The sequence below is a fragment of the Pseudophryne corroboree genome, chromosome 6 (assembly GCF_028390025.1).
Source record: "Pseudophryne corroboree isolate aPseCor3 chromosome 6, aPseCor3.hap2, whole genome shotgun sequence".
NCBI classification, from domain to species: Eukaryota; Metazoa; Chordata; class Amphibia; order Anura; family Myobatrachidae; genus Pseudophryne; species Pseudophryne corroboree.
In genome coordinates this window covers 520,716,276-520,729,959 of record NC_086449.1, presented here as the reverse complement: position 1 = coordinate 520,729,959, position 13,684 = coordinate 520,716,276, and the positions used below count along the sequence as shown (strand labels likewise).

At 44.7% G+C, this 13,684-nt stretch overlaps 1 protein-coding gene across 2 annotated transcripts in view; it reads left to right on the top strand.

The window, feature by feature from the left end:
• The first annotated feature begins 8,870 nt into the window (after positions 1-8,870).
• The window catches only part of NUP107 (nucleoporin 107), a 186,346-nt gene continuing 181,532 nt past the window's right edge, over positions 8,871-13,684 (top strand). For both annotated transcript variants that reach the window (XM_063927509.1, XM_063927510.1), the window contains exons 1-2: positions 8,871-8,978; positions 12,515-12,606. In XM_063927509.1, coding sequence (XP_063783579.1) covers positions 8,971-8,978; positions 12,515-12,606 — 100 coding nt within the window. In that variant the 5' untranslated portion in view covers positions 8,871-8,970. The remainder of the gene's footprint in view (positions 8,979-12,514; positions 12,607-13,684) is intronic.

Genomic DNA, 13,684 nt, shown 5'->3' with positions numbered 1-13,684 from the left:
ACGTTAGAGAAAATAAGATTTTACTCACCGGTAAATCTATTTCTCGTAGTCCGTAGTGGATGCTGGGCGCCCGTCCCAAGTGCGGACTTCTTCTGCAATACTTGTATCTAGTTATTGCTTAAATAAGGGTTATGTTATGGTTGCATCAGGTTTGTCTGATGCTCGGTTGTTGTTCATACTGTTGACTGGGTATGTTATCACAAGTTATACGGTGTGATTGGCGTGGCTGGTATGAGTCTTACCCTGGATTCCAAAATCCTTTCCTTGTAATGTCAGCTCTTCCGGGCACAGTTTCCTTAACTGAGGTCTGGAGGAGGGGCATAGAGGGAGGAGCCAGTGCACACCAGTAGTACTAAATCTTTCTTAGAGTGCCTAGTCTCCTGCGGAGCCCGTCTATTCCCCATGGTCCTTACGGAATCCCCAGCATCCACTACGGACTACGAGAAATAGATTTATCGGTGAGTAAAATCTTATTTTTTACCTCAAACCTTATTTGATCCTTATTTCTTTGTAAGGACATCATTATGTCTATCCCATGCATGTTTCAATTGCACTGTTGTCTTAGCCTCTACCACCTGTAATGGGAAACTATTCCACTTGTCCACTACCGTTTCTGGACAAGTGAAATAGCCTCCCATTAGAGGTCTCCATTTACAGTATGCATATATACATCCATAGGTTGAGCTAGACATTTCTTTTGAGCAGAACATGACATGAACCCCTCAACAGCCATGTACACTCCTCATCTCTATATACTGTTTACTGTATATCCATATACATCTTTACCCATATACACTCCCCAATTCCATATATAGTAGCATACCGCCCAACTGTCCCGATTTTTTCGCTGGACAGTCCCGTTTCTTTGGGACTAACCCGTTGTCCTACCTGCGGGCCACAGTGTCCTGCGGTGGGGGAGCAGTTGGAAGGCTCCTGTACTCGCTGCCCTGCTTAGCAGAGCAGTGTTGAATAGACGCTGTGCGCATGGGCACAGCGTTTATTCACGAGACAGGGGGACTGGGGACATGGCCAGCAGCTCACCGAGCAATGGCCATGCCTCCCCTGTGACAAAAATGGGAGGCGTGGCAGGTGGTCGCGGTATTGGCGAAAAGCCACACACCCTTTTTCCCAAGGCCATGCCCCTTTTCATGCAGGTGTGGCTTCGCTGCGCAGAAAGGCCCCGCTTAGGAGATTATAAATGTTGGGAGGTATGCAGTAGGCAAGTATGTCATCCACAACACTAGAGCTTCAGACAGTTTATGCCTAATATTTTCTGAAGGTCAGGTATAAGAGAGCACTCTTATAGAGTGCGAGCAGGTAATTGCAACCAAAGTGAGCCTGCACTATCAGAAGGTACACTATTAAACTGTGAAGTATTGTCAGGAAAGCAGCCAGAGTGTCTGCTTTCCTGACACTGCTTCACAGTTTAATATTGTGTTGATGTGCTGAATGTGGACATTGGGGGTCATTCTGACCTGAACGCTCGCTGCAGTTCTTCGCAGCGCAGAGTTCAGGTCAGAACTGCACATGCGCCGGCGCATGGCTGTCGTTGCCTAGTGATCGTCTCTGCCTGATTGACAGGCAGAGGCGGTCGCTGGGCGGGAGGGGGTGGCCTGATCGCAGCAACAAATTTGTTAGCAAATGGGCAAACCATGGGGGTAATTCAGAGTTGATCGCAGCAGCAAATTTGTTAGCAGTTGGGCAAAACCATGGGCCACATTCCGAGTTGATCGCTCGCTGCCGTTTTTTGCTGCGCAACGATCAGGTTATTACTGCGCATGCGTATACACCGCAATGCGCACGCGCGTCGTACAAGTACAAACAGCATCGTTGCTGTGCAATGCTTCTTTTATTTAAATTGAGTTTTCTTTATTACTTCTCTTTATACATAACATATCAAAATATACATTATCACATTTAATACATTAACATCATTTCACATCTTTCAAACATACAATATTTATATTCCATTTTCCTATGCATTGCACATATCTAAATCCATATCTTCCAAAATCCATTACCCTTGTGATTCTTATTTCCCCTTATCTATTTTAGATTCTCAGGTTATATGTTAATTTATTCCTACTCTATCTTTACATTTGTGCATCTTTTATACCCCTCCGTGATATTTTGCAAGTGTTATATTTTATGTGTTCAATCTTCTATTTGCTATATTCTTCTCAAGTGTATTTAGCTAATATATAATCTCAATTAAACATTTAAAACTATCGCCTTTATCCTTTTTTGTATGATTTCTGCGCTCTTATGTTTATCTGTGTTTATTTATATTACTCATGTGTTTTACTTACAATTTCCATTCTATTGTGCTATCTTTACAATATTTTAATTTCATTATTTAAGCGCACCACTCTAATAATGGATAATTTACTTCCCAAATTATTTATCCCCCCTTTGAATACAATATTTTTTTAGCCCTAATTTACTTCTATCAGTGCAACGCATATATATCTTGTGTATCAACACTTAACCCATTTACTGCACCTTACACATCCCTATTTACTACTAATTGCTCTACATCCATATTGTCAATTACTGCTTATATCCCATTTATTTCTCATGTATCTCCTATCTGATCTTCTATTACCCTAAAGTACCCAGATTCGAGCCACCTGCCCCAGATTTTCTCAAACTTGTGACTAGAGTTACATACTCCATATCCATATTTTTCATGATGGACCGTAGAATTAACCAATGCTAACCAAGCTTCAAACTTAGGTTCTTCCGGTGCCATCCACATTCTGGCAATAATAACTTTTGCAATAGAATATAGCTTGATAACATATTGCTTACTATTTTTATCTAACATTTCCTGCTCCCATATTCCCAATACACATAACCTAGGTGTTAAAATATCTGAGGGCATCCCTGTATTTATAATAACATATGTCACCTTATTCCAGTATCTATTTACCCCGTGACATTCCCACAATAGATGCCAAAATGTTCCCACCTCCACTTTACATCTAGTGCATATATCTGACCTAATGCTGGCAATTCTCTTTAATTTAACTGGAGTAAGATATGTCCTATGTAATATAAATAACTGTATTTGCTGGTATCTAATTGACATAGTAGATCCTTTGTGCAATGCTTCTAGCGACGAATCCATTCGCACAACCGATCGCAAGGAGATTGACAGGAAGAGGGCATATATGGGTGTCAACTGACCATTTTCTGGGAGTGGTAGGGAAAACGCAGGCGTGTCCAGGCGTTTGCAGGGCGGGTGTCTGGCGTAAATTCCGGGACCGGAAAGACTGAAGTGATCGCAAGGGTTGAGTAAGTCCAGAGCTACTCAGAAACTGCAGCACAAGCGTACGCACACTTGCAAAGCGAAAATACACTCCCCTAGATCAGATAGTCGCCACTCTGCAAAAAATAGCTAGCGAGCTATCAACTCGGAATGAGGGCCCATGTGCACTGCAGGTGGGGCAGATATAACTTTTGCAGAGAGAGTTAAGCTAGGTACACACTATACAATTATCTGGCAGATAATCTGCCAGATCTGGCTGGTTGGAATGAAAATTTGGTAATGGATGAGAGCAAATGACAATCGACCATTTGCTCCTAAACACTGGAAAACAAACAAAACCTGTCATTCATACAAATTAGTTAAACACAAAATTAAACCAACTTGGATGACCAACAGTTTTCGTACGTTTTCCAGTGTTTGGGAGCAAATGGTCGATTGTCATTTGCTCTCATCTATTACCAAATTTTAATTCCAATCAGCTAGATCTGGCAGATTATCTATCTTTATATTTGAGTGGGTTATTTTGTTTCTGTGCAGGGTAAATACTGGCTGCTTTATTTTTACACTGCAATTTAGATTTCAGTTTGAACACACCCCACCCAAATCTAAAGGCCAGTACTGACGGGAGAAATGTGTGCTGAACAGCTGGAGAATGGGACAAGTCATCTTGAAGGCAAGATGTTTATTGTTCAAATAGTCTTAAAAAAGACTCTTACCCTTTTGCAATAGAGCATACAGATGTTCATCAGCAGTACAACACTAATCTATGTCACAGGACGTGTATATATACTCACAGAGGGCACCTAGACTCCTTTTATCCTCATCCAACACACTATACCACAAGGGGTAGTTTCGCCCTCTGATTTTTACCCAATCAAGTTAAGTGCATGTGTCTTGCATGACCAAGGCATGATCACCTTTAACATTGTCCCAATGGACAGTGCTGAGTGGTCACTAAGGCCACCTGCAGTGTCAGTCCAGCCATAGTACTGTCTAGATTAGTGGAAAGTTCCCTCCAAAACGACCTTCCTGGAATCTGCTAAGTAACTAAGGGGTTTATTTACTAAGCCTTAGAAGGAGAAAAAGTCCACGGAGATAAAGTACCAGCCAATCCGCTCCTGACTGACATGTCACAGGCTGGGTTTGAAAAACGACAGTTAGGAGCTGATTGGCTGGTACTTTATCTCCGTTGACTTTATCTCCATCCAAGGCTTAGTAAATAGACCCTTAAGGCTGCTACCTCTAGCCTGAATCCAAGCTCAGAGATGGGCAACCAGGGTCCCCATCGAGTGGGAGTCCTATGGAACTCCCTGAAACCATGTACAAGCTGCTTTCCCATGCTATTTTCATGAAGGGGGCTATAACAGAAGGCATTCCATTTGCCTGGGAGGGGGCTGGGAGACCCAGCAGCCCATAGAGAGATCTGGAATCCCCATAGACCACCAGTAAGTGCAGTTTTCTTACTTTATTAATTTTTATATTTATGCATATTCTGTGACTGGTGCAATAAGTACTTTCCTGGCTCAGTGCTTCACGGATCTTTAAAACACATTTATACTTTTAGATTATAAGCTCGCAGGAGCAGGGCCTTCTTTCCTCATGTGCCTTTCCTTTTCCTACTTACACTATCTTATACTCCATAAGCCTTTGATGGCACCTGAAATCTGGTTTTCCATACTTGTCCTATATAGTTTTGTACTGTAAGTGCTGTTTTCTTGTTTGTTCATTTCATTATGTACTGTGTAATGGGCGCTGCAGATCCCTTGTTGCGCCATATAAATAAAGGATGATAATAATAATAATACAAATACATAGTATTGTTTTTATATACTCGGCCCAGCACTCAACACTTACTTACTCTGGTAGTTAGCTGGCCTCTGTGCCACCACTGTACAGTCACTGTACTACATCCTATCTTTGAGTGCTCCTGCTGTCCTCTCTCAGCGCTGGTTCTCCCTGTCGCCAGCATGTGTCCACTGGAATGCTGGGAGTGACGGGAGCTAGCTCCTGGTGCCCACAGGGCCGGCTCAAGGCACGTTCGACACGTGCGGGCGTGCTGATTTTTCACCATATTGCCTGTCCACTTTAACCCCTGTCTGGCATCTCAGGGTTAAAGTGAGCTTTCTTATTAACATTTTGCCAGTTCCGGCCATTTGGTTTACTTTTGGGTAGGAGGGGGCGGGCCGACAGCATCCGTCTCCGTGTGTGCTGGGTGGACAGCAAGCAGCAGCCGGGCGGTGGCGCAGACATCCCATCAGTGGTACCGCGGTTGTGGCTGCATCCTCCTATCCCCTGGCCAGATACCCATATTCACAGTGGGCACCCGTCGGCAGCTGAAGGCAGCACTGCAGGCGCTGAGCTCAAGCTCCAGATCCACAGGCAGGCTTGGATCAGCATTCCGGAATGAGGCACTTGGCAGCAGCAGCACAGCAGAGGAGGTTCCCCGCTGCCCTCTCACTTGTCCCCGCATCTCTTTGGAGGTAAGTGCTGCTGTGATGTCAGCACATGGGGGCATGGGGAGTAATGAGATCCTCCTGCTGTCCGTAGTTTTACTTCCACTATGCAGGACCACCTCCTCCATAATTCTCTCCTGGCCCTGCCCTATCTGTCCTGTCCCCACTCTCATTTGCCTGTCCCCATAGTCGGATAAAGGGGGGGGGGGGGCACTTGGGGATCAGTAACCTAGGGCCCTCCTTTATCACCGGGCCCCCCTGCCCGGAGTTGCTCCTACCTAGCCTTGGCATTCAGTGGCGGTTCCATCCATCCACCCCCACCCCATAAAACACAGTCACAGTGCCAGTGTTTCCTTCTGATACTGCAGCTATGGGCAGGGGGATGAGCAGTGCTGCGACTGGAGACAGGCAGCCAGTGTCTGGACTGCATCTGGCCAGTGACACCCCCCACCACAGCTCTACACTTCCCGGGACTCTTGGAGGCAGACTGTACAGCAGCCCTGCTCTTTACAAGTTCTGGGTGACCAGCATGTTGTAGTAGAGGGGGTATGGCGTGATGTCTGTGCTTCTAGCAAGGACGTTCCGGGTGAGCTCCATCTGCTCCACACTGGAGAGACTCACCACGAACAAGCCCCAGTTTATTTGTCTCTGTCAGCTCTGAGTGAGGGTAGTGAGGAGGAGGAAAGGGCAAAACAGGATTAGTGGGAGATGGGATCAACACTAGTAAGCAGTCCACCTACATGATATGCAGTTGGAGTCAGCAAAAGGGTAAGCGGAGGGACACATTTATTGTTTTTTTTAATTTTTCTTTACATATTAATTCAATATCTCTTTATCCAGAGATGCAAGAGTGGCAGCAGCTGTGCCCTGCGTTTTCTGGCTTAATTTATTTTTTGTCTATGGATTGTTAGATTTTGTGTAATCTCTCTGCATCTCTCTCTCCTCTGTGTCTCTCTGTCTCTCTCCTCTCTGCTCCCCTCTTTGCCTCTTGCTCTCTCTGTCCCCCCCTCTCTCTGCCTCTCTCCTTTCTCTCTCTGCCACTCTCTCCTCTCTGCCCCCCCGCCTCTCTCTATTTCTCTGTCTTTTCTCTCCTCTATTCCCCCCACCCCCTCTCTACACCACTGTCTCTCCCCTCTCTGTTCTCCTCTATCTGCCCCTCTCTGTCCCCACTCTTTGCCCCTGCCTTTGTCTCTCTCTGGCCTCCCTTCCTCCCCCTCTGTATCTCCCCACCTCTGTCTTTGCCTCTCTCTCCTCTCTCTGCCATCGTTGACCCCCCTATTTCTCCTCTATCTGCCCCCCTCTATCTCTACCTCCCTCTCGTCTCTCTGTTCACCTCTCTATCACTTTTAAACTTCTACTGCTAGCTCCCATCTCGCTTCTTGCACTCGTTCATGGTCTCTCTCTCCCCTTTGTTGTTGGCCCCTATTGGCACCCTTCTCTCTCTCTGAAACGGCAAGTATAGAAAAGTATAGATCTGCCATTGCTGTCGCTGCTGTTCGGGGACAATTCTGCTCATTTCCAGCCTCCACCAGCAGCAGCAGCACGACTACTGGGAGAGCTGCTGGTGGCGGAGGCTGGAGACGAGCAGAATTGTTCCCCAAACTGCCAGAGAGGAGGCTCCATAGTGTGCCCCCACTGCAGGAGTGCAGGTAGGACCTGCTCTGCTGCTGCAATCTCATTCACGTGTGATGACAGGAGGCACAAACACAGCAGGCACATCCTGGGGGTGGTGATGACAGGAGCGGGAAGCCCCCTGTCTTAAATGCTCTGTGCCCCCCGAATGTTTATTTTGGCCCTGCCTGTCCCCTCTGTCCTTTCCTTGTCTCATCTTACCTGTCCCTGCCATTACCTTTGTCCTGTCCCCTCTGTTCTGTCACTGCCTTTACCTCTGTCCTGTCCCTTCTGTCCCCTCTGTTCTGTCCCCGTCGTTACCTCTGCCCAGTGCCTCCTGTCCCCTCCGTTTTGTCCTTGTCCCCACTGTCATGTCTCTGTCCTGTCCTTATCCCCTCTGTTCTGTCCCTGCCATTACATCTGTCCTGTCCCCTCTGTTCTGTCCCTGCCGTTACCTCTGTCTTGTCCCCTCTGTTCTGTCCCTGCCGTTACATCTGTCCTGTCCTCTCTGTTCTGTCCTTGTCCCCACTGTCATGTCCCTGTATTGTCCTTGTCCCCTCTGTTCTGTCCCTACCATTTCCTCTGTCATGTCCCTATATAATGACTTCCATGTATAGGAAGTTTTAGTGAATGTCACTGTTGAACATTTTTTTTTTTTTCAAAGTACTTTACTATGGTCTGGAAATAACACATCTGTAATGCTGTGTTTGTAATGTTTGCTAACAAAGATTACACAATTCCCACCTACCGGTCTGTTTTAGATTATTCTAATTTACTAGTATAAAATACTATGAAGGACCAAGGCAATGTTTGTTTGATAAAGTGGTGAAAGAAGTTTGTATGTGAAATCTGGGTGTAACTGGCACTATACTGGGGGCATTATGTGTAAGGCTGCTAATTGTGCGTGTGTAGAAGGGATGTGTGATAATATATATATTTATAGTTTGATAACGTAATATATAGCTGCAAGGCCACGCCCACTTTCCCAAAAGAGAGAGAGAGAGAGTGTGTGTGTGTGTGTGTGTGAGTGAGTGTGAGTCCCGGCTGCAGCAGCTCTCTACCTCCATGTAATGCTGGGGTGTGGGGAGCGAAGCTCCTGAACCTTGATATACTGTAGCGCTGATTGTTAATTAGGATTCATATGGACTCAATGTTTGGCAATAGCTCATTGCTCTCCGCTATTTGGCCAATTCTGAAAGCAATGACATCTCTTTTGGTCCTCAAAAATCCTGCCTAGTACTGGACTTGTAAACATGGAGTGGGGGTATGTAGGTCCTTTCAGTGGGAGGACATGGGATTGGGAGAAAAATTACTAACAAAGTAAACTGCAGAATTAATGAGAACGTGAACTTAATGATTAGAACTTCAATGGAAAAATAGATTATGGATCATGAACAAAACAATCTATTTATGGAAATATTTATATGTATTAAATGTGGGTAACACAGACATTACAGACAGTTCCTGGAATATTCCCTCAAAAAAAATGGCGGCATATGTCACCGGAAGTGGCTCATTTAGTTTTGGATTGTGTCCGGCGGATAGCGCTGCATAAGTTACTCCCGGTGTGTATGTCATCAGTAGGAGCCCGGCGGGAAGTTTGTGACAGCTGAGCTCGCCGTGTGTGCGGCTATCATGGACAGGTGAGCCAGCCATTAGGCTGCCTGTATGTGAGAGTGATGTCCCGTACAGGGTGTTCCGGGGAGGCGGCGGTGGTGTGTTAGTGGAGACAGACTTGGCCCCTCCAAATATAAAGCATGGTGGGAGCTGTCACATGTGCCTGCCTTCTCTGGTTTCATTGGGACTCCTATAATGGGAAAACGTGTAGCGCTGATTTAAAAATAGTCTCGGGCTTCACAGCTCAGCCTGGTAGTGTTCCCGGCACTGGTGTGTACACATGTCTCCCAACATGACCCTCTCCAGGAGGGACATTGCTTTGCTCTGCACGTCGCTCTTTATTTATGATTACCATCGCCTGTGCTGAAACACCTTTCCTATCCATTTACCTGTTCAACACAGCTGCCAGCAATCATAAATGAAGAGAGGTCCAGAAGCAGAGCATTTTGTCCCTCCTGAGGTATTTGTACATGTGGCAGGGCTGAGGAGAAGCGCTTCTATAGTGCAAACATTGCTATATGATGCACTGCGCTAGGTAATGTGGGGACAAATCTAGTGAATTAGCAGGGATAATAGGGTCTATGTACTTTTGAGGAGAGATACAGTGGATGGAGCTAAAGTACCAGCCAATCCGATCCTAACTGTCATGTCATGTAACAGACTGTGGGGTCTATTTACTAAGCCTTGGGTGGAGATAAAGTACCAGCCAATCTGCTCTTAACTAATTTTTCAAACACAGCCTGTGACATGGTAGTTAGGAGCCGATTGGCTGGTACAGTGAGGCAGATGTATTAACATCTCCTTACCGTCCCTTATGAGCGCTGTGTCACGTCACTTGTTTTTCGTGGTGATCTGCTTGCGCAGATCACCTGAATATATGTCCTGCTGGGCAGTTGCCATAGCGATGTGCTATGACAGCCCTGCGGCGATGTCTTCCTGGTCCGTTGGGTCACTTGGGGGATGGGTGCACGCATGCGCTGTCCCCCGCTGGGTCGTTTGCACATGCGCACTTGACGGGGACAATCAATAAAGTTTATTCAAACTCTTAAAAAAAAAAAAAAAAACAGGATAGGCAGAAAGAACAAGGAAATGCCTACAACGCCAGGTCGGAGGAGGTGAAGAGTACAGGGAGACATAATGTGGCGAAAAGCGCAGTGTCCCCATTCATACATTAGGTATGGTTCGTCTTCCTATGCCCACAGCGCGGGATACGTTGCAGTCCTGTGTGCATTCGTTAAAACTACACTGACAGCCGATTCTTACATCAGGGAGAAGCGGAGACAGCAGTACTTGGCATGCTTTATGTGCACAAAGGCACATAGCGCACTTTCATACATCTCCCCCTTTATCTCCAGCGACTTTATCTCCATCCAAGGCTTAGTAAATAGACCCCTGTGTTTGAAAATGATAGGAGCTGGTTGGTTGGTACTTTATCTCTGTCCGCTTTCTCTCTGTGAGGCTGAGTGCATAGACCTCTTATTCCTTTAAGGTGTGTACACACTGCGAGATCCTTGCTATGTTCGATTTTGACTATATGATTTCCCTTGAACTCCCCCAGAGCCCAGATAGGACAGATTTTGACTATCTGTGCTTGAGATTTTGTCTATGTACGATTTTGACTAAGTGGCAATTTTGACTATACTTTATACTAGATTGTACACTAGATAGTCAAGATTGACTTGCCTGCTCAGTCTATCTAGCCTTACGATACCGACCCCACGGGAGCGCGCATCAGGATCGCATCTGTATCGCGAGCTGCCTAGCGCCATGAGATATGCACTAACTTTTCATAACATTTTGACTATATAGTCAAAATCTCACAGATTTATCTCACCATGTGTACACACCTTAAGTTAAAGATTTAATGGCTTTTAGTAAGTTATGTGATATAGTTAATGCATTTGTGTATCATCTGCACATTATGCCTATTACAGCATCACATTCCATCCACATGCTGTTTCATGGCGAGAATTTCCAGCTGTAACACAGTATGTGAGCGGCCATTTGTGTTTAGCTGATGACTTATGCACAACACACACAGACCCCTATGTATGGAAGCCTTGGAGGGAGATAAAATACCAACCAACCAGCTCCTGTCATTTTCTCAAACACATACTGCAGCTAGAACCTGATTGGCTGGTTCTTTGGGGTAGATGTATTATTTGTTGTTGTTGTTGGGGAGGAGTGGTATCAGCGCATGTTACAGTATGTGCACTAATACTGCTTCTCCCCCATGTATTACAGCAGCGGAGTGTGCCCAGTGACACGCCGATATACAGGGTATTACGGTCAGTGGCACTGATCGTTCTGACAGCCGGTGACTGTGCATACAAAAGAACATTAAGTTTTGTTTGTTTAAAAAAAAAAAAAAAAAATGCAAAAGCCGCTGGGGCCACTGGGTAAAGATGACTGGTGCATGCATGGAGGCTCCGCAAGCACCAGTCACAAGCCGATAGAGGGAGAGTGGCGTTTGCCGGGAAGGTGAGTTAACGCTCTCCCTCTTCGGCAGTATAGACCTTAATACATGCTGTCATCTGAACCCACTTCACCACGATCCAGATGTGAAGCGGGTATGTTCAGATAACGTTGAGAGCATGTATGTTTATACATCTCTCCCATTATCTCTATCCAAGGCTTACTAAAGAGACCCGCTTAGGAGATGATTTATCAACGAGTTTTAAAACTTGTTGCATGTGATAAATGATCCAGCCAATCAGCGCCTTAAGTTGCATACACACTAGACTATATGCTCCATGAGCGATATCGTCAGTGTTTGCCCTTGAACACCCGGGCAAAAGACATGGTGCATACACACTGAGCGATATTGCTAACGATATCGTTCAGTGACGTCATCCTGCCACATCCCTGAACATGCAGTTTCTGACTATTGACAGATTGACCTGCACGTTCGGACAATAGGCGATATTGTTAAGGATATAATGCGTGTACACTGGACTATATCGTTATTGATGTGTCATTACTGTCCACATTGTTTAAAATATTGCCTAGTGTGTACACACTTTAACTCTCGTGTTTGAAGGATGACAGTTGTGAGCTGATTGCCTGGGGCACCATTTGTCATAGACAGCAGGTTTTAAAACGGATTGCGTATGATAAAACTTGTTGATAAATCAGCCCCTTATTACAAGTAGGAGTACAAGGAATATTCATACATTATTGTTGTAAGTTACTGTTTTTGTTGATCTGTGCAGATCAGATGAATCCTCCGATCCCTGCATGAGCAATTATTTTTTTTTAAGCTCATTGTGTAGTTTATTACAAGGGATCCAGAGGTTGGGCAGCACATGTGACTTCCCAATCCTACAGGAGCATTTGAGTCGTTTATTGGCTTGCGAATGGGGCAGAAGTAAATGACTGGCTATTGCCCCCTCCCCATTGTTTCAGTCATAACTGTTTACAACTCCAATTTCAAAAAGTAGCAAAACACTGGTAATTACATTCTTGATGTATTTATTCCAGCAATTCTTAGAATTTGATTAGATAGATGTATTGTAGTTCTATTTCCTAATTTTGAGGGAGAATGTATCTTCTTCTGTTACAGAAGGACGCTTGAGGATATGACTTCTCCAGTCATTAGAGAAGCTGAGATTTCCAGGGCTGCCAGGCGACAAAGCTCCAATCAGAGGGCATCTGGTATCCTTGTTTTTAGGTTTCTTGAATAACATCAATTGTGTGTGTGTATTTGTAAAAATATATTTTATAGAGTTTGTGGGATTTTGCTAGGACACAGTGCCCCACTACATTACCTTAAAAGCGCTTTAGTATTCATGAAAATTTACCAGGACTTTCCTAGCCATGTGACATTTTTCTTTAAAGCCTTTTTGCAAGAACCTGTTCTCAGGGATGTTTAAATGCCTGGGTATCTAAACAATCTACTCCTATAAATTGACCCAGTATGTGGCATGTCTACTCTCCCTCCACCTCTAACACATCCATGGACCTGTAACCTGGTTTTCCTATTAGAAAGGAAGTACAGGTTGAGTATCCCTTATCCAAAATGCTTGGGACCAGAGGTATTTTGGATATGGGATTTTTCCGTATTTTGGAATTATTGCATACCATAAGGAGATATCATGGTGATGGGACCTAAATCGAAGCACAGAATGTATTTATGTTTCATATACACCTTATACACACAGCCTGAAGGTCATTTTGACCAATATTTTTTTATAACTTTGTGCATTAAACAATGTGTGTGTACATTCGCACAATTCACTTATGTTTCATATACACCTTATGCACACAGCCTGAAGGTCATTTAATACAATATTTTTAATAACTTTGAGTATTAAACAAAGTTTGTGTACATTGAGCCATCAAAAAACAAAGGTTTCACTATCTCACTCTCACTCAAAAAAGTCCGTATTTCGGAATATTCCGTATTTCGGAATATTTGGATATGGGATACTCAACCTGTAATGGAATTCTTCACACCAGGCAATGTTTTCTTTGTTCTTCAGTGCTTATCCGCTAAAACGAAATCATGTTATTTATTTAGCTGATAAGAACAGCAGTAGCCAAATGGTACCAGGTAGGGCACAGTACTATTTAGCGTTTGGCCATTCCCAATGCTGAATAACCTGGGCCTATTGGGTGGTGAAAACTGTTCAGCTTTTTTTTTTTTCTTTTTTTTTTCTCATACGTCCTAGAGGATGCTGGGGACGACATCAAGACCATGGGGTATAGACGGGATCTGCAGGAGAAATGGGCA